We start from the raw sequence: 21,502 nt of genomic DNA on the forward strand, positions 1-21,502 counted from the left end.
ATATGTGGAGTACGTGGTGAATGTCACCTAAAAAGATTAGTCTGGAGAAGGATAGCTACAAGTGTTTTAAAATCTCCTATGGCAAAAAATTTAGAGTTAGAAAAAATAAACACCTCAGACAAGGATATATTAATATTTTGGTTCACTGGAGCCTTCCACACGGGTTCAGTGTTGAAAATTACTGCTAAATTTCACCCTCTGCATGACATTTATGAGACAATGAAAGCTTGAACTCCTGCTGGCAGTTGTAGTCTCAAAGCTACACCGGAGCTGAGTAATGACATGTTAACTTTTGGAAATGTTGAAGTCACAAACTTTTCAAAAAGCACATTAGTGACAGAATGTCAGCAGTCAGGCTGAAAATTGTCTCTGCTTGAAGTGAACTGGGAGGACATCCTACCAGGTGATACAAAACAACCTTAGTGAGAACAGATCACATAGGCGGTCTATTCACCTGGAAACTGACAAAATTGCTATTTCATATGCCATTGCTAGCTCTACTTGCAAGGAGCCAGAAGAAGAAAGAACAGATGAAAGAAAAGGTGAGCTGGGAGAGGAAACGTGAAGTTCAAATAAAATGTGCAGTGTTATACATATAGGCTACGCCTACACTAGTCCCTTCCTTTCAGAAGGGGCATGATGAGTGAGTGGGATGATGCTAATTAGGCACTCCCATGAATATGCAGTGGATCATTAGCATAATGGCAGCCACACATGATTCGAAAGTGCCGCTTTCGAATCACGCACTGCCCGTGTAGATGGGGGCCTTTCGAAAGGACCTCCGGGACTTCGAAGGCCCCTTCTTCGTAAAACCAAAAAGGAAGAAGGAGCTTTTGAAGTCCAGTTGGGCCTTTCAAAAGGTTCCCATCTACACAGGTGGTGCATGATTCAAAAGCGGTGCTTTTGAATTGCGTATGGCCGCCATCATGCTAATGAGGCACTGCATAGTCACGGCAGCACCTCATTAGCATCCTCTCAACTTGGTCTTTACCAGGCCGCTTCCAAAAGGAAGGGGCTAATGGAGACATAGCCATATTGTATAATACAGCCAGAGAAATGAATTAAAGTAATAGGGAGAATGGGAGCAGCAGAACTTGAAACAGTGTGTGTGTTTGTTTTTAATCAGAACAATTTACTGCGTTCACTGGTATTAAGCAAGGGAGCTACATGTTATTTTTCAAATGTGTGATGGTGAGAGGTTCATAACCTGCTTCACTTTGCAGCTACCCACATGATCTTCTATTCTCTGGCTGGCTCCCAGTCACGTGACACACGGGCATACCTTCCCCCCGACCTGTAACAGACATTTCACAGAATCATAGAATCCTACGGCTGGAAGAGACCTCAGGAAGTCATCCAGTCCAGCCCGATGGAGTTGCCCAAAGCAGGACCAACCCTAACTAATCCCAGCCAGGACTTTGTCAAGCCTGGACTTAAAAACCTCTAGAGATTGAGATTCTACCACCTCTCTAGGTAACACATTCCAGTGTATTGCCACCCTCCCAGTAAAATAGTTTTTCCTAATATCCAGCCTAGATTTCCCCTACTGTAATTTGAGGGCACTGCTCCTTGTTCTGCCACTCATCACTACTGAGAACAGCCTCTCTCCATCCTCTTTAGAGCCACCCTTTAGGAAGCTGAAGGCTGCTATCAACTCACCCCTCACTCTCTTCTTCTGCGAATTCAAAAAGCCCATATCCCTCAGCCTCTCCTCATAGGTCATGTTCTCCAGCCCCCTAATCATTTTGGTTGCCTTCCCCTGGACCCTCTCCAATACATCCACATCCTTTCTACACTGGTGGGGCAGAACAGGACAAAATACTCCAGATTGGCCTCACCAGTGCCAAATAAAGAGGCATAATAGCTTCTCTAGATCTTCTGGAAATGCTCCTCTTAATACACTCCAGTATATCATTAGCCTTCTTGGCTACAGTACTGTTGACTCTTATTCAGCCTCTCATCCACTGTAATCATCCTCTTTCCCTGGTGGCCTTCTGCAACCTGAAGTCTCCCCACCTGGTGTTCCCAGGCTCCCCACAGATCTTCACTGTTTATCAAACCATCACTCTGCTCCAAGGCCTACTAACACAGCAGACTCCGTGCCTTGCTCCTTGTATCTCCCCCTTTAAACTGAGCCTTCACTAGCCTCCATAAAGGCTAGATATTCCTCATTAGGCCCACAGCTCCAGCTGAGAGGCAGCTAGCCAGTCATAAGTGGGACTGGCTCTGACTCCTCCTTAAAGGGCCAGTCTCTGTGTGAGACAGACCATATCAAATAGCACTGGGTTAAGAAGAGGCGCCTGCAGAACCTCACTAAAAACCCTTCCACTGCCTAAAGATTCCCAGTCTAATACTTTGTGATTTTTAAATAATCAGATTTTAGTTCTTGTAATATTAGCTGTATTGATTTCATCTAGTGAAAATTATTTTCATTAAGAGTGTCATGCAGAAATGTTAATTCCCTATGTAATCTTCAGTATATTATGTCAGTGAATTATAAACCAAAATTACTGTACAATAACCCCCCATTGCCACCTCAAAAAAAGCCCCCACTGATTTTAAATAGCAGTCATCTCCCTCCCTAACACATATACACATTAAAGATGAGGATATAAAAAGTATCTACAGTTACTTACCCTGTATCCTTGAAGGTGTCCTCGGACAGTTTTTAGTGGAACTGGGTCCCAGTGCACCTTGGCTAATGTGCTATTAACAATGTGCACCTGTACGTTGCCTGGAGCAACCATTGGTACTGTGTGGGAGAGAGATGCAACAAATCCCAGATTATAATCAGTGACTATATGATGAGATAATTTGCTCAAGGAAATAGGTCATACTGGTGTCTCATTTAACAACTGTACATTGAAGTTGGTCTCAATATTCATACACTGAGCTTTATAGAATCTCTGACTATGCTGCAAAGATTTGATGTGTACGATTTTCATTTATTACATGAAAGAAAAATTCTCTCCCACAGATTTTCAATAGCTTTTAAAAATCGCCCTCTAACTTTGTATTGGGATGTTGTTAATTAGTACAAGTCAGTTAGTTTGACAAACTTACAGTCTTCCCCAGAATGTCCAATCACTTCCGCAGGTTCTGGTGCATATCCTATGTCATTTAAAGCCTGTACTTTTATCTCATATGGCACAAAGGTTGGTGTACCAGAAACAATATATTTAGAAACATTTGCAACTATAACTGAAGTCCATTCATCACCAACATCTTTCTGACGCCAACTGACTTTATACTGAAGACCTGGTCCATTGGATTGAAAACCTTGCAAAGGCTAAAATGAAAAAAAAAAGTTAATTATTTAATATTATCTATAACATTTGTAAGCAAGAGAAATCCAGGATAATGACAATATCACAGGTTTCTAATGAAGAACCAAGATATAAAAATGGTACTGATTCACCTTGTTGTCACCCCAGTTGTATACGGGTGTGACACAACTGAAACTTCTGTATTATGAAATTTTGTTTTTACACTGAAGTAATTTAAGTTATACTGGCATCCAACTGAAATTATGCATTTATAAATCACCCTGAATGTTTTGAAAAGTAGAGGACCTAATCACCAAGTCAGGAAAGATAAGAGTTATAATATGATTGTTAGTTTTCTTCAACCACGGAAGGACATACTATGAAAGTGCAAAGAAGTTATTATAAATCATATTTTCCAGAGAGCTGGAACCTTTTCAAAGCTGTAATAGGAAGCTGACTTTGCAAATGCTTGGGTAATTGGGAATCTGTGTTAAGAAACAGAACCAGAATTCTTAGTTTGTAATTATCAGTACAATGCACCCACAAACACCTTAAACAGTCTCAGAAGGGCAGCCATGTTAGTCTGTAGCTTCACCAAAAAAAAAAGTTCTTCAGCACCTTAAAGACTAACAATTTTATTCATTAAGTAATGAGTTTTTGTGGGTAAGACCCCCTTCATAAGATTCAGAATCTTATTATTTTTACTTTGAAATAGGAAGGTTTCATGTTAATTTAGTTTATAATAAAGCTTACTGAAGAGTTAGGATTTAAATCTGAATATTTTCTAAGTTTATGATGCTAACTAATCTAAAATTATATATATTAATCTTAATGAATGCAAATACTTCACATTGTCCTAAATTAATGAGCTTGTCAGGAAGAGGGAAAAACCACCAATTAACCAAAAAAAGCAAACCCCCAAACAGTCATGTGAAAACAAGCTTCTCACTGTGAGAATGCATTTACATTTTCCCCCTATTCAAGAAAGGGTAAAGGTTCAATCAAATGAGTAGATTTTTGTTTTGTCTCGCACAAGAACAAACTATAACATTATTAATTTGTTCAAAGTTGATTTTTGTTTTCTAGAAAATGTAACCCATAAAGCTAAAAAACTTACCTCCCATATAATCACCAAATTATCAGGTTCTGATCCTATCCCTTGAACACCAGAAGGATTTTCATCAGGCTCTAAAAATAAAATGTTTATAGTTGAGTAGGACTCGACTTTTGTTTACTTCAATGGCATCTAATGATTAAATTGATTATTAGTAAATGGTAGCATTTATTTACTTGCGGCTTTTGTCATGTATTGTTCAGATGCTTCACTTGGCTGACTTCTACCAATCTCATTGACAGCTATTACACGGAATGAATAGTTAACGTATGGAGAAAGCTTTAACTGTACAGTTGTCTGAGTTCCATGGACTTCTGTCTGGTAACGCCATACCCCTGGTTCATGCATTCTATCTTCATATTCAATGACAAAATCTATCAACAGAAGTTGAGCTCAGTTATAAATCAGAACTGTAACATTCCTAGGAAGAGACTAACAGGATCACTTATGAATGAAATAATCGGAACACAGCAATTCAATCTATACTAAGTATCTTCACATAATTTTGAAATGAAAATGAGAAGGTTAGTGAACTCAACTAAACAAGTGGTCTTTGGCAAGAAATGTAACAGAAACATTCCTCTTTGACATTCTAAGAGCAGGGTTGATCTTCCGGGGATCGATTTCATGCATCTAGTATGGATGTGCAAAAGTGACCTCTCAGGGGTCGCAGTTGACCCTTGTACTCCTCACAAGAAACTCTCCCTTTGACCTTCCCTGCTATAGAGAGTCAAATTAGCAGAGTCACATATATAGATTTTAGCTATGCAATTTGTCTAGCTAGAATTGCCTATCTGCGGTCCACTTTCTTAGCGCAGTGGAGACACAGCCTAACCGTAAGTCGCCATCATTCTATTGAACTGTCTTAGGTGCTTGAACACTGTCACCACAAGAGCCTTCAAAATACCATACTGAGATGAAAACACAACAGATGAAGTTTCAGCACATAAATAAGCACTTAACACTCAGAGAAAAGATTTGAAATTGTACATGAAGTGTGACGGGAGCTAACTCCCGTCAGCCCTCCCCACTGGACATCCCCTTTCTCCTGGACAGATAAGGGAAGAGCCCTGAACAAGGAAGTGGCTGACATCAATTGTGAAGAGGTGGCTACTTGGCAAAACGGGAGTTGCAGAGAAGTTGGACACAAAGAGGAATCTGCAGGAACTGAAGACAAGTCCACGTATGGAACAATCTGTGACTGCTGGATGTTACAGGGATGTGCAATCTGTGTAGGACTTACAGGGAAGCCAAGAGCCTCTGTGGCCCCTTGGCAAGGTGGGCAAGGCCCTGGCTCTGGGCTCCCAGAAGGGCCAGGGCTGAGGGCAGAAGGGGTAAAGCCAAGGGCAGCCAGCCCTCAGCACTGCCTGGAGTGTGCTGTGTCCTTCTGCTGTTAGCGATTTTCTGCACAGAACGTGTTTAGGCACAATTAGTGAAGTGGGAGAGAAAAATTTTGCAGCCCTAAGGGACTTCTGCTTTCACATACATGGGAACAACTCTCTTTTGAAGCATCTAACCTGGATGTCTAACATATAAATACAGGAAATGAATGAATAGCTTCTGAAAGTACTTTGCATGAAACTTATCTGTAGTTTGGATTTAGGAATCTTGAAATAAATTAAGTTGCAAATGGCTTTGTTGTGTAACAAAAGTTTTGAACAATTGTAGTTATGCTCAGAAATGTTAATTTGACAAACATTATTAAAAAAAAACAAATCAAGGGCAGGGAATCTGAAAACCTTGGACCCTAGCCAAGTGGAATTCCCTCAAGCTGTAGATTCCAAAAGGCCTGGAAGCTGCTGATGAAAAATCCTTTTTTTTTTTTGTCAAATTTCCCCACTATCTATCTATCAGTGAAACTCAGGAGAATGTTTACTTTAGTCAGCTGCTGCCAGGGTCTTCAGGCTCACATTTTGTTTCATAAACACCATGCATTAGTGTTTGTAAAGTGACATATATATTTATGATTGATCGAAAATTTCAAAACATTTGTAATGAAACAAAAATTTGAAGGACTCGCAGTTTGCCTGATGCACAGTTGTGAGATCTATATGCCTCACTAGTTGTAAATAATGAAAGGCCCAGTAAGCCCAAGACTTATAGCACCCATGGCAACAAGCTTAATTTTGGTCCTGTCTGGGTTGCTTCTTGTTGCTTGGACATAAACAAATGAATGAGACTGTGCTTGTGCAGCTGCACACTGATGACAATGTAGCCCAGAACATCATAGTGTCACCTAGTAACTTCACCGCAAATTGAAAAGGTGTGGTGACATGTTAGAGCTCTTGAGAATAGGCGTATGCCCTGGAATATCTCCCTACAGCTCAGACAACATCCCAGAGGGGACTCAACAATAATTTGAGGTGGTTGGTTATAATTCCTCATTTACTTGCACTGCTGATTTAGTCTCTGTGAAGTCAAGTGGCCATTCATCATTGCATGAAACACTCTGTTGTGTTGTGTTCTGGGCTAATTTCACTGTCTGGAGATCAGTGTAATTCTTCTGGTCTAGGATTTGCTATGCTAGAGGAAAGAACTCTTGCCTCTAGCACAGTCACAGGTAGGTACCTCCCGAGGGAGGTGCGGGGCCCAGGAGTATCCCTCTCGGTCCCAGGCCACTCCTTGCCTCTTTCTGTCCCTGCTGCATTTCTTCCTGTCCCCAGTGAACCCTTTCCTCCCAAACCCCTTCCCCAAGTGGCATGACTGCGGGATTACTGGGCAGCCTGGTACTGATAGACAGGGTTGCCCCTCCCACGGTGGTGACAGAAGTAGAATGAGCCAGTGCCAGCCTGCTCCACTCCCCCGAGCCTGATTTTTACCTTCATCACTCAGGATACGATACCATTGCAGGCTAGGGCTGGTTCTCTCTGCTTCCTATTTCCATGGTGAAGTGGAACAACCCAGCTGGGAGATGGTGGAATGGTGTAGGCTCTCACTGCTGCTGGTGAGTGTGGGGCCAGGCCCAACCCCTCCTGATGGCATCATCCCTGCCCACTAGTTCCTCAGGGTGCCCTGGGCCTGTGGGCCCCTCTCAAGTGTGGGGTCCAACGTGGCTGCCCCTACCCATCCAAAAGACATTGTAGGTGGGTTGCACTAGTGGCAGGGTGGCCTAGCGGCTAGGTCCCCATGGCATCTATGGGCTTGGGGTGTAGGACTCCAGTCCACTCACTAGAGCCTGTAGCTTCAGTTTGGGGCATGGCCCTGAGAGTCCCGTTTCCCATTCCTTAGGAGGGGTGGCTCTCTGGGGTTCTCCTCCTTTGAGCCTGGGGGAGGGTTTGGAGGCTGTGTCCTCCTGTGGCTGACCCAGCAGCAGCTCTGGCTCAGGCCCTGCGAGTGTCAGAGCCAGCTCCTGCCTCTTTGCTGAACTGGGCTAGCTTCCCTCCTTTTATCCAGCCTCCAGGCCTGACACTGGGTGTAGGTGAACCAGGGTGGGGCTAATTGGACAATCAGGCTCTGTTTAGCCCCTGCACTGCCAGGCTTCCCTCTCACTCCCTTACAGACTTGATGGCTCTGGTTATAGGAATATAAGCTTCTGCCTCAGCTCTCCAGAATTCTCCCTTTCTGTTTTATTGAACACAAGCCCAAGGACATGTAGGAATGGAACAGAGGGAGTGTCTAGGTGCTGTGTGACTAAGGTAGGCAATGGAGAGCTATCATATTCCACCAGACCACTTGCACAGTAGGCTGGTGAACGGGAAGTAAAAACAATATCATGTTTTTATGTTTTTCATTATTATCATGGCTGCATGTGTTTGTAAGGCCTTATGGCCCAGTCAGGCGTCTGCGACCTAGTCACAGTTTGCAGGGCTCACGGCCCAGTCAGGCCTCTGAGGCCTAGTCCCAGTGTGTGGCCTTACAGCCTGGTCAGGCCTCTGTGGCCTCGATCCTCCCTGCCTTAGGCTCACAGGAGGGTGGGGGGTAGGGGAGCCTGGGCCCATCCGCTCCACCAAGCTCCAGCCCAGGGTCCTGTTGGTGGTGGGTGTGAGACCCCAGCCACCAGCTCAGCAGGGATCCTCACCGCAACTCCCTGAGTTTCTGGGTTACTGTCTCAGTTCCCCCACCCTGAGCTACTTCCCACCCCGTTCCTGGTGTAGTCCGTCGCCTTCCCTTGGGTGTTGCCCCAACCAGCCACCCTTGCCATGGACTTCTGTTCTGGTGGGGGCTGCCACCATTGTCGCTGCTCCACCTCGGGTGGCTGTGGCTGTGGCAGTGGTTGCAGTTACTGCTGCTGCAGCCACTGCCACTGGGTCAGTTGCCATGGCTGCTCCTTAGGTGGCCACGAGTCCCAGGCTTCCACGGGAGTTCATTCCCCGCAGCTGGCCAGCCTCAACTGCCAGGCTTCTCCAGCCTTTATACCTGGCCTACAGTTGGAGCATGCCCAGTAGGGTGTTGGGGGCGGGGCTTCTTCAATCCAATACGCCTCGCTCTCAACCCCCTGCTCAGCATGGGGTTGGTACGCCCTGTTGCACCCATGTTCAGTGTGGGCTTGGTAGACCCCATCATACCCAGGAAGACCTACAAAGCTCACAAAAAACATTCCTCCCCTTAGGAAACACAGACCTGGTCACCAAAAAATGTTTCACTATTCTCATATCACTGATGATACTGTTGGCTTCCCCCATCCCTTCTGCTCTTTGCCTGAGTGACATAAAGGAAAAGACTGAGTCAGAGAAGCATTCTTTATTTCTGCTGATTGTGAAAGATCGCTCTTGGATCTGGGGAATGAGTCATTTTTTTTCAAAAAAGTAAATCATTCTTCAATTCCCAGGTGTGTTCAAATCTACACAACATGGAAAGGTGACGTTACTGCCTGGAATAACTGAATTCCTGTCTGGTTGTTTTTAAAGGCTGTCAAAAGTTTGGCTTTCGAAAGATCATAAAAAACTATCTGCATTTTTAATGTTAAAGCTTTTCTATCACTAAAGATACTTCTGCTTAAACCCATGTACTGCAAATGGAGCTCAGATCATCTACACGTCTCCTCCACTTCACTCAGTCTTGGGACAAAACTTCTAGTTGGCTCCACAGTTGTTGTCCTTCAGCCTCAGTAGGTCTTCTCCACATTGTCCGAGGTCTTCCTCTTCTGGGTTTTCCTCGCAGTTTCCATTTCAGAGCTTGACGGACAATTCTGAATGATCATTTTCTGAGAGTGTGGCCTAGCCATCCCCACTTTCTTCTCTTGATTTGAACATCAAGTGGTCCTTGTCCTGCTCTGTTCCAAAGCTCTTTATTTCTGACAGTATTGCCTTTTGATGTGAAGGATGTACCTCAGGCATCTGTTTATGAATGTCTGTAGCTTGTGATTTGAAGACTTTTTAGTACACCAAGTCTCGCAACCACACAAGAGCACACTCTTCACATTTGTGTTGAAGATCCACAGTTTTGTCTTCACACATACCTCCTGGTTCATTTCTTGTCATGGTGAGGTGGCTTGTGCATCTCAAGGACCTAGAGAGCTATGCCAGCAGGAGGTACAGCTTCTGGAAAGGTCACCCAAACTGGACAGGCCAAAGGGTAGACAAATTTCAATCACCTCTCCCTGAGGTAAAAGGGGTTCGCTTAGGGCTAACAACCCTATCCATAAAAAAACAAAAGTTACAGAGCATCTACAAAGAACCCTACAGCTACACAAGTATTGGGCGGAGTTGGCAATCCACTCAGATTGAGTATAAAGCATGGTAGGGAAAGCTAAAAAGAAGCTGCCCCACAGATGACCCACTCTCTCACCCAGGACAACCACCCAGTTTGGTATGTGGAACATTTGAATCATATATCAAGTGGGGGAGACAGCACAGATTGCAGTAGAGATGAAACAGTACAAACTTGCAGTTTTGAGGTTGTGCTACACCTGGCAACAGGTGAAACCGTCAACTACTCAGGACATGAAGAAGAGGGAGCATCACCAAAGATAAATAACATGAAAATATTTCTGCCAATGAGCTTTCAAATTCAACTGTATCACAATCACAGTATGAGATTAAAGGGCACTTGCTTTCAGAAATATATGGGAGTAACTTTATTTCAATAGGTGTGCACATATAATTAAAATTTTACTCTTTTATGTATCCACAGGACAGAGCCCTTTAAAGCAGGTGACCAATGGTGAATCCAGAACAACTGGCAAAATTACTCGTATTCAAGTGAGCTCAACACCAATCAATCGGAACTGTACAGTAAAAATGTTGAAATTCACATTAAGTTGACTGAGACCCTCTTTAAAAATACTGTTTAGTTGGATTTTGGATTCTTTTTATTTATGTTTTTGTGTTCATGGCTTTGGGGTTCACACAGGGAGGAATGACACACATACACCTATCCCACACACAGACAGGGAGAGTGTGTGACACACACTGTCATAAACCTCTTTCACACAAGGGGGTGACTGACCAGCCCGAGCATCCAAACTTGGCACTCTTAGACTGCTATGCCCCAGGACTGATCCACTTTTTCTGATTAGAGCATGCAGGGTCACATGCCCTTCCCACATTTCTGCAAGCGTTCACACCATAAGATGGCCATCAGCAGCCTTTTGGCACCGTGTGGTGGTAAGAGACGGGAGCTGTTTACAGCTTCGAGGAATGAAGGAGGGGGCTGAGCTGGCCCATGTCTTTGTGCAGCTCATCTTTTCTCCCTCTCCTCCACTCCCACCCTTGTGGCTGGAAGGAGCTAGTCCCTTTGTACCTGCAGTACTGAAAGACAGCTAATACCTCCAGGCTGCTGCTGGCCACCAATAAAGCCCAACCCCTTTCAGCTGTGGCACAGGCAGGAAGGTATTAAACCCTAAGGATTCATTATGCACCACAGTCCAGGGAACTGACTGCAGGAGCTTCATTGAACCTGGTCAGGGGTAGCTTAGCAGGGGAGGTTGCCTAGGGGACAGAGGAATCCTTGGGTCAGGAGTCGTGTGTGTGCGTGTGTGTGTGTGTGTGTGTGAAGAGCATGCTAATCCCCAGCCCCAAGGCTGCTGACTAGCTATGGGTTTGGGGCACGAACTGGTTGGAAATCACTTCTCTGCCACCACTGCAAAACTTAGCTGAGGAGGCAGAGAAGCTGCCCAATGCCAGTGCTGTACAAACCTTTGGCACAGGCAGGGCTTTGCCTCCTGGCCAGTGCCCTAGGTCAGTGAATCTTGCCCTTTCCCAGGGCACCAGCCCAGCCAGAGGCAGTGGAGGAAGGAAGGAGCCTGTATGCTAGGTTGTTGGTGAACTGAGCACTCTGACCGCGGGCTGGTTCTCTGCACAGCACTGGAAATTGATGTGCTCCACCAGAGGGATATGAAGGAGCATCAATACTAGGGGGGCAAAGGTGCAAAACAGGCGAACACCTTCAAGAGGGAAAGCATGTAAGGAGCCAATGGATGGGAAGCAGAGATGATACTTAACCAGCACCTGCCCGCACTCGACCTCACCAGCGACCACAGCTCATACCTAGTGCTGGCCAGATATGGGACAAGAGCACAGCCCTGTTGACTAAGAGTCAGCACGCAGAGGTGGCCGCACTGACAGACTAGCAAGAGGAGTGGTCGGCCCTGGGTACTGAATCTTTGACCGGCCACCGGCCTTGCATATCCACTCCATCACTGGCCAAAGGGACCTTCTATTCACTGCTGATGAGCAGGCAGCTTATGAGCAGGGACCCGACCAGCAGCAGGACCCACTGGAATTGATGGGGGACAGGAAATACAGGACCATTTGTACATTCTTAAGAAAGCCAGGAGCACTGCAGGAGGGCTGAAATACAGGACTGTCCTTTTTAAAGTGGAATGTGAGGTCACCCTACCTAAAAAGGGTTTCACATGGATGCAAACACCTGTGCTCCTGGCTGTGAGTATAGGATTAGACACTTCTGACTGAACTCTCTTGTGTCCTATATATTTGAACAGCATGCAATATGTTTTGCGCACCACTGTAGTGCCAGTAAAAATAACAACAAAATGATGTTAATGCCAAACTTACAACCCAAAGGTATATTTCAAAACACTTTAAAATCTGAATAATTAGACTACAAATTTCTGTTCCACTAAATAAAACCAGACATACTTGTAATAGGGCTGTTATTGTCAGACCCTGGTATCCAGGACAGCTGTACGCTTCTTTCTAGCTGATCTGTTAATTCTAAATCAAAGGGTGGACTTGGACGATCTGTAAACCAAATAAATATGCAGTGACTAAATATAACAGATTAAACAGCTTCTTCCTGGCAACAATTCTTACGTTTCAATCAAAATTTTTCCAAACACACAACTATAAAGAGATCTACTTCCATTACGTTAACTGTTATTTAAGTGACTGTTTACATGCAACTATAATGGAATACCTAAGAACTGATGTTGCTGGACCTTGTAAAAAAACATTTGTGACAAGTATAGACTAGTGATGGAACTACAAACTAGCGATGAAAGCTTGAGGAGTGGGGGCTAGCTCAGTGCATTGGCCTTGTAAACCCAGGGGTGTGAGCTCAATCCCTGAGGGAGCCTTTCAGGGATCTGGAGCAGGTTAGGTTTTCTCCTTAAAACAAAATATGTTGAGAGGGATGGTGATAGGTTCTCCTGTGAGTGCAGGGGATTGGACTTGATAACCTCTCAAGGTCCCCTCCAGTTCTATGAGATATGATTATTTTGCAGTAAAAAAGTAACTGTAACAGAAATCAAAGAAATATGGAATGTATGGTACAGTATCATGTTGAGTTTAAGATTGACAAATATGAGTAGTTAATTATTACATATGAAATAAAAGCTTTAGTCATGGAAAATAAAGGAGCATAGACATGAATCTGTTTCAGAATTAATACTAATGTTTCATGCATGAATTTTAAGAAAGATGATCTGCAAGAAGAAAAAAGGCATTTAACTGTTTACCTATTCTTCTTAAGAAGCCTAGACATATACAATTATTAGACAATTGTCTGAATGTGTAATTATGAAATCGTTCATCCCAAATGGCTGAAAATCATTTACTATGTTAAGTACTGTAAGAAAGACTGGAGTGGTTCCATTGAGATCAACAGAACTTATCCCAGTGGATAAATTTACTCACATTAAGGCTGTCTCTACACTAGCCCAAAACTTTGAAATGGCCATTTCGAAGTTTACAAATGAAGTTCTGAAATACATATTCAGCGCCTCATTAGAATGCCGGCAGCTGCGGCACTTCGAAATTGACACGGCTTGCAGCCGCGCGGGTCATCCAGAAGGGGCTCCTTTTCGAAAGGACACTGCCTACTTTGAAATCCCCTTATTCCTATCTGCCTTAGGCTGTGTCTACACGGGCACATATCTTCATATTTCTAAACTGAATATTCAGTGCCTCATTAGCATTAGGATGCTTTCGAAAGTGGGTCACACAGCACAGCTACACGGGGTCCTTTTTGAAAGGACATCTTTCGAAATCCCCTTATTCTGATCAATTCAGCGCCTCATTAGTAATCTTCGAAATGGCCATTAGCATGGCTATTTTGAAGACTTGTGCCCGTGTAGACACACCCTAAGTGTTTACAGTATGAGTCCACAGTACTATATTTTGTATTGCAACTTAGTACAAATAAATTGAATAATATGGCAAACACTGTACATTTAAAAAATATTTAAAACTCCATTTTCTATAAATTGTGTACTCCCAAATAATTTAAAATATCCTTGGTATCACATTCCAAACTATAATACTATAGTAACAAAAGAGTTTGAACAAATAGCTAATAAGAAAATGGTACGATTGCAGAGAATTCTCTTCTGCTTCAGAAAAAAACAAAGCTGGTAAAAAAGTGTGAAATAGAAAAAAAAAACAACCAAGCAAACCAAAGGTGACACAATCTGCAATAAGCGAAAGTGTGATAAATGTTTGATAGATGATGCAGGCAGATTTTATATTAGTTTACCGTAAATGATAGCTGGAGTTGGGGTAGCAGCTGAAAAGGACATTAATATAAAGGATTTAATCAAAATTAGTAGCCAAAGAAACATGATTTTTACAAACAGTTAAAGATTATACTTATTAGCAATAATAAAGTTACTTTGCTACAAGAAAGAGTCTAGCTGAAATCATGCATTTATTATTTGTATTTTTTGTAAAAAAGATAAAGTATTCACTTTTTTCAAATGAAAAATAAATCAAGAAAATAAATACAACTAGAAGTTTCTTACACAACTACACAAGTGTGTTTACCCACCTTTTTCACATAGAGAAAGTCAGTAACCAACTAAAACTGGAGTTTTGCGTATGTTAACCTTGAATAGGTATTACATCTACTTCAGAATTTTAGAGCTCCAGTTCTCTTTGGTTTGAGACTCCTGCTAGATTCATTAGCTAAGAATCACAGAGAGTATATATTGAAATTATACTTATAAGCTGGAGGAAGATAGACACTGGACTGTAGTAAAGCTGCTTAGAGAAATAAAGGAAGTAGAGCTGCCTTCTCTAACACTCATCAGTGAGCAAAGCCAATAACTATTAGAAGAGTTTAAGTTCTTGGGGATGGATCCTGAGCTGGACAAATGTGCTGGCAAGCATCAGGATCTCCTTATCTGGGGAATGACTCCCCAACAAATGGCGTCCCCAGTCAGCAGAAGGCATCCACAGTACACTGCACTTCAGCAGCTCCTAGCTGGTGGGCTTTATAACCATTTCTTAATTACAGGAGGCCTAGCTAAACTGAAAGAAAATTAGTCTAAGGAAAATCCTGGAAGCAAGAGTGAAAGTTAAACACACATGTTGTTCAAGTTGTCTGAAGCAGAATGCAACTGAAGAAGCTGGAAACAACCGCAGGACAACCAGTACTGGTGCTGAAATACTCTGTAGAGCCATCAGTTGACTGCACCAGCTGAAGTGCAATACAGGTAAAATCCCATCTAGCATGAGATTGACCTTATCCCATGGGAGACAACACTTGCTGTTTGAACACTTTCTAATAAGCAGTTGATTCAGTTCATATTTGACCTTCTGCTTCATCCATTACCCTAAAAAGTCGGACAATATAACAGGAGTGAATACCATTTATTTTTATCTTAAATTGAAACAAGTGCCAAACAAGCATAAATGAGTTGGGATGTTTTTATTTATTTTATCAAATTCTACTAATGCCTCTCGTAACACATGTAATGCTACTTTAACAGTTTATACATAACTTTGCCCTTACAGTGTTTTAAAAACAATCTTACCAACAACAGTGAGTATGGCACTTGCAGAAACGCTGTCCAAGGTGGTATTTGCTACACATGTATAGATTCCATTATCCTTATCAGTTACATTCATAATGGTCAAACTATCTGTATGAGTTATAAACCTGCAAACAATACATTCAGTTTTGGGTTTTTCATTATTATTATAAAATTGTGCATAGACATTACCAAATACTAACAATGGCTCAATATTTCTGTGGGTACCAGCAACATCTCCATGGCCTAATGTAACTTCAGCATTTGCACTGCAACTACTTTTACACTAACAGGTAACATCAGTATTCAGATGTGTTTTCTCTTCGTAAGGATACCTCTCTTAACAGCTGATTCAGACCTCTGATCTGCAAATGTGTAGCAACACTTTGGGCTTGTCTACACTACCATCCTCCTTCGAAGGAAGGATGGTAATTAGGGTGTTGGGAGTTTACGAATGCCATGAATAGGAAGCACTTCATTAAGCAAATTCCACCCTACGGCAACTTCGCAGTTTTAAACTGTGAAGTACCAGCACGCATCTAGCTGCGGCTCACACGCCGGTACTTCCAAGTCCCCTTACTCCTCAAAATTTTGAGTTGCCCCAGCACTTCAAAGTACCAGTGGGTGTGCTGTGGCTAATTGCATGCCAGTACTTCGAAGTTTAAAACTTCGAAGTTGCCATGGGGGGAGAATTCGTTTAATGAAGTAAACTCCCAACACCCTAATTACTATCCTTCCTTCGAAGGAAGATGGTAGTGTAAACAAGCCCAAAGTGTTGCTTTAGCATTTCAGAAGATAGCAGAAGCCTTTAATCCTAATTGTAGCTGCAATGGGATCACAGAATCACAGAATCACAGGGCTGGAAGGGACCTCAGGAGGTCATCTAGTCCAGCCTCCTGCTTCAAGCAGGATCAACCCCCACTAAGTCATCCCAGCCAGGACCTTGTCCAGCCGGGACTTAAAAACCTCAAGGGATGGAGAAACCACCACCTCGCTAGGCAACGCATTCCAATGCTTTACCACCCGCCTGGTGAAGTAGATTTTCCTAATATCTAACCTACACCTCTCCCTCTTCAACTTCAGACCATTACTTCTTGTTCTGCCATCTGATACCACTTTCTGCCATCTGACACCACCACCATATTGATGCCCCCCAAAAGCCAAATAGAAAACATCACAAACACAGTTGCTTACCACTGTGAACATCCAGACAGATTTATAATGAATTCATGTATGCTGAGATTCCTAACTTTTTATCGCTGTTTTCTTCAAACATTTGTTTGATCCACTTTTACTGGAATAAGTATTAGAGGGGTAGCTGTGATAGTCTGTATCCACAAAAACAAAGAGAAGTCCTGCAGCATCTTATAGACTAATATGTTTTGGAGCATAAGCTTTCATGGGAAAAGACCCACTGGGTCAGATGCATGGAGTGGAGAGTCCAGAGGCAGGGCTAAATATACAGGTTCATGAAATTAAGAGAGTACCAATCAAAAGAAAGGTGAATTGATGAGGTCAGGATCCTCTCTGACTGAATTGACCTTGTCAGTTCTGGCCTTCCTCATGATTGGTACTCCCTTCTTTTCATGAGCCTGTATATTTAGACCTGCCTCTGGAATTTCCACTGCATGCATCTGGTGAAGCGGGTCTTTGCCCACAAAAGCTTACGCTCCAAAAATTCTATTAGTCTATAAGGTGCCACATGACTTCTCGTTGTTACTGAAATAAGAGTTCACAGAAAATGAAAAGCAAAGTCTTACACTGATTTGTTTTATTGTGGAAGAGCTACCCAGCAGATGTGGCCATATACATTTCTGATCAGCAGGAGAAACAGTAACAACATCGAATTTAAAAGTACAGTTACAAAAACAAAAAATAATTTGTCTGTACCTTTCATCATCTGGCAGTTCATCATTATCTTTCAACCATGTAATAGTTGGTACTAAGGTAGGATCGTGTTTTACAGTACACTCAAAGGAAACATGGCCAGCTCTTTGAATGATTTTGTATTCTGGCTGTTTAATAATCATTGTTGGATCTGAAATATAGAGTTGCTATTAGACACTGAAATTATTTCAACGTTGTGGTTAAACTGCGTTTAAAATGTTTTATAACAATGACTGGCTTGTTACCTTTCACTTCTAGATGGACTTCATTCTGTACTTTTCCTAATTTATTCCTTGCTACACAGGTATATGTGCCAGTACTATCCTTCTGTGCCACAGGAATTTCCAGAGTTCCATTGTCATGGAAAACATAAAGATCTCCTTGCAGGATGCTCCCTTTTACTCCCTTAAACCTTTATGTTAAAAATATTATCATTATCCAATATCATGCACTAAATAAGTCATATTTAGTGTTAGACAACCAAATTTTAGAATACTGCAAAAGAAAATGCAGGTGTCAAATAACCCCATGTCGTGAAATTCAAAATACAATCTATCAGTAATTTCATTATATACATGTAAATTATATACATACTTTAATGTAGCAATACTATAATCAGTGCATGTTTAAAAAGATCCACACTTCATTTTTAACACAGAAAATACAGAATAACAAAAAAACTGAATAATTGCTTTCAAGGCAACTATATGTATCTTGTGAAGTAATTATACACAATTACTATAACTTACCATTCAATTTCAGGCACAGGTGAACCAAAAAAAGCACAATCTAGCAAGGCGTGATTGTTTGCAATTACTTGATATAATTTATTAGCAGGAGTTAGAATTCTTGGTGGCTCAGCTAAAAATAAAACACAACAAATTTTATTTTACTTATATAGATGATATATGTGATTATGAAGATGAAAAGTCACCTGTAGTATTACATGTTTACATTTCTTTCTGAGGTGATGTGGGGGCTCTGCCTAGCTCTGCTGCTGGCAGTCTTTAGAAGCTGTTACAAGTAAATACTTCGTTCTTGTTTACAGTGAGAATTGTGATAGGCACCAAAGGACGTGACTTCACTGGAAAAATTCAGGTCAGAAAATGCTCAAAAGAAAAAAAGAAGCAAGGTTAATTGGGCCAAATATCATTGCCCCAATGCAGATGATTAATTTGACCTCACAATTCCTCAGAGGCTCTACAACCCCTAGGCACAAGAAAGCTGAACACACCAGGCACTGGTCACACTCTTTGGTGAAGCAGACTCCATTGCTCTTGGGCACCTTGCAACTAAACAGATTCTTTCCTCGGCTCCATCTGCTGAACTTTAATCTTTGGACAGTGGAACTGATTCTTGTGGTTCCTCACCAGGATGCTTTCCTCATGTCTGGAGATACCTTCTTAGGAGAAGGCCTCCATCTCAAGTATAACCAGATCATTAGAGCCCTGCATATCTGTGGATGTCTGCTTCATATTTGCAAATAATGGAGCAGATACCTGTGCATGGCTCTCCCCACCCCTGCTGGCCAGGGTGGGGGGCTCTAGGGCAAGCCCCTGCATTGTCAGCGGGGAAAGGTCACAGGAAGATGTATCCTAAATCTCTGACTAGCCCCCTTTCCCATTCCACCTGGCAAGGACTGACCTGCACAGCCCTGGCCCCTGGTCCCTGGTCCCTGGTGTCCCTTACCCCGAATCCCTGCTTTTGTGCTGCCTGCCTCCTCCTTGCTCATTTGTGCTCCTCCACTGTAGATTTGTTGTGTGGATGCAAGTAAAATCCAGACTGCGAACTGCAGATCGGATGAGGTGCTGAGCCAGTTGGATGTGGACTGCATATGGATCCACATTTTTGTAGCCATTCAGATCAGCTTCTAAGAGAAGCTTCTGAAGGTGTATCTCAAAATCCTGGTGGATCGTTTTTGAGAATACCGTAAAGGTCTTTTGATCTTTAGCTGGGTGTCCTTTACCTTCTTCATGACTATTTGAAGCCAGGTTCACAAAAACAAAAAACTTTCAAGGGAACATTAAAAACTGACAAATTCACTTAAAGCTAGTACAGTAAACTCTTTCATATCTGTTATCCAGAACTCTTAAATAACTGGCATTTTAACCACAAGTAAATTTTAGTTACGTTTTCCATAAGTGCAGCACAGTGAAAGTAAATACAATTAAATACAACAAATGCAGTATAAGTTTACAGTGTACAATACTACTGTTGTTGGCAAACACAGTACTGTGCATACATTTTTTGTTTGTTTCTTAATATCTAACCTTGTTTCTTCTTTAGTGTTATGCATTGCTAGGAATACCTCTCTATTATCCAGAAAATTTGAATATGCAGAAACCTCTAGGTGCTAGGGCTGCCAGGTATGAAAGAGTTTACTGTATTAATTAAATGACTCTCTACAGCTATTTTGGTTTGCCTGGCTTTCAAGGGAAAAGGCACAAGATGTTTTCTTGTCTGCTTCAGCTAAGGGGAGGGAGGAACTCAGGGACAATTAGAGAGAGTGGGGAATTCATGCCCTTCATCTCTAGATGAGGAATACGCACACACTGTACTCAAAAAAGTTCTGCAGCTGTATGGTTGGGTATGCAACGTCTACAGTGGTGCTTGATAGAGATCACATATGAAGGAGAATAAAGAACTGAGCAATACAGGGGACTGATAAGTATTCATAATCAACTGTAATATAAAATATATATCTACATTTCTTTTAATTTAATCAGGAATATTTTTTCTGCTACTTCCCATTGCAGAAAGTTTGGATTAGATTAAACAATATCAGGAACATTTATTAATCAGCAACTCTTAATTAAGTTACAGATGAAGAATGAAAGACTGATCTTACCCAAAACATTCACAAATGCGTTTGCCAGCAAATATCCATATTCATTAGAGGCATTGCACTGATAAACAGCACTCGATCTTTCTTGTACATCAGAGAATATTATGGTATCACCGTCTACTTTTCTGCTAGGATCTTCTGGGGCAACTGTATGGGTTAAAAAGTGTATTTAATCTTATTAAATTGTTATTAAGATGATGCTTGTTATATTTGTGAACGGAATGAAATATTTTGCAAGACCAAAGTATTTCTTGATTTCACCTTTCAGACTTCCCTTCAGTGGTTAACCACTACATTATGACATGATTTATAAGGTTATCCAGATTCTATACTTATTAGTAAAAGCTGGACATTGCTCATTATTCTTTTATAATTAATGCCAAAGGCATATTACCTATGTAATTTGAAAAGGAAAACATACAGAAATATACTGATGTATATGTATGATTCAGGCAAACAAAGATCTAAAGAGTGGAATAAGGAAAACATTCTCGATGCCAAAAGAAAATTATTTTGTAAAGATGGGGAACTTTAGAGTATTCTGTGGACTCAAACTATTCATACGTTCTGATATTCTTAAACATAAAATATAAAATAGCCTTCCTGTCATGACAATTACTTCATATTAAATGACAGTAGTCTGATACATTACTGGGTAAGGAATTCCTTGTCAATAGAGAAGAAGCATTTATGGAAATTGTGTTAGTGATTCAATAGGTGGCACTCTTTCCTCTGAATGAGTACAGAGCTACTGCCACTTCTAAACTGTTCCCTAGTGCTGCTGTGTACTGTTAAACATCTGCCAAGTTCTCGGAGTGGCAGGGGATGCTTTGGGATTAAATATATAAAGCTGAGTAAAATGCAGACATATTACTCAAGTTACTGGATCAAATATTACTCTGTTATCCCTGTACAAGAACAACAGAGTGAGTGGAATTGCACAGGTGAAACTGAAAATAGAATCTTGCCTGTCAAATTTTGTTAAAAAATGTAAAACTACATTATTAATGTGTTTGCAGTCATCACAGTTTAATGGTATCTCCCAGGTCTGCATCTCTTGATATTATCTATGAATTTGAGAGCACAATTAAGCCTGCACAAAGCATTGCTAAAAATATAATTCAGACCAAGAGCTGAGCAGAAGTTAAAAAAATATATATTTATAAGAATCATACAAACATCCAGAAATAAATTAGCAAAGATATTTTTTAAAGTATATAAATCTGCATTCTTCAGGGAGC

The 21,502-nt window shown here is 41.8% G+C and overlaps 1 protein-coding gene across 3 annotated transcripts in view; it reads right to left on the bottom strand.

Annotated features, from left to right (window-relative positions):
- NRCAM (neuronal cell adhesion molecule) overlaps positions 1–21,502 on the bottom strand; it is a 312,466-nt gene that overhangs the window by 55,042 nt on the left and 235,922 nt on the right. For 2 of the 3 annotated variants that reach the window (XM_075014586.1, XM_075014593.1), the window contains exons 11-20: positions 20,265–20,408; positions 18,166–18,277; positions 17,662–17,828; positions 17,420–17,567; positions 15,533–15,657; positions 12,420–12,521; positions 4,557–4,754; positions 4,384–4,454; positions 3,064–3,289; positions 2,637–2,752 (exon numbers count right to left, since the gene is read on the bottom strand). In XM_075014586.1, coding sequence (XP_074870687.1) covers positions 2,637–2,752; positions 3,064–3,289; positions 4,384–4,454; positions 4,557–4,754; positions 12,420–12,521; positions 15,533–15,657; positions 17,420–17,567; positions 17,662–17,828; positions 18,166–18,277; positions 20,265–20,408 — 1,409 coding nt within the window. Of the gene's footprint in view, positions 1–2,636; positions 2,753–3,063; positions 3,290–4,383; positions 4,455–4,556; positions 4,755–12,419; positions 12,522–14,253; positions 14,284–15,532; positions 15,658–17,419; positions 17,568–17,661; positions 17,829–18,165; positions 18,278–20,264; positions 20,409–21,502 lie in introns of all 3 variants that reach the window. The other variant, XM_075014600.1, reaches the window with a different exon arrangement.

The sequence above is a fragment of the Carettochelys insculpta genome, chromosome 1 (assembly GCF_033958435.1).
Source record: "Carettochelys insculpta isolate YL-2023 chromosome 1, ASM3395843v1, whole genome shotgun sequence".
In the NCBI taxonomy this organism is placed as follows: domain Eukaryota; kingdom Metazoa; phylum Chordata; order Testudines; family Carettochelyidae; genus Carettochelys; species Carettochelys insculpta.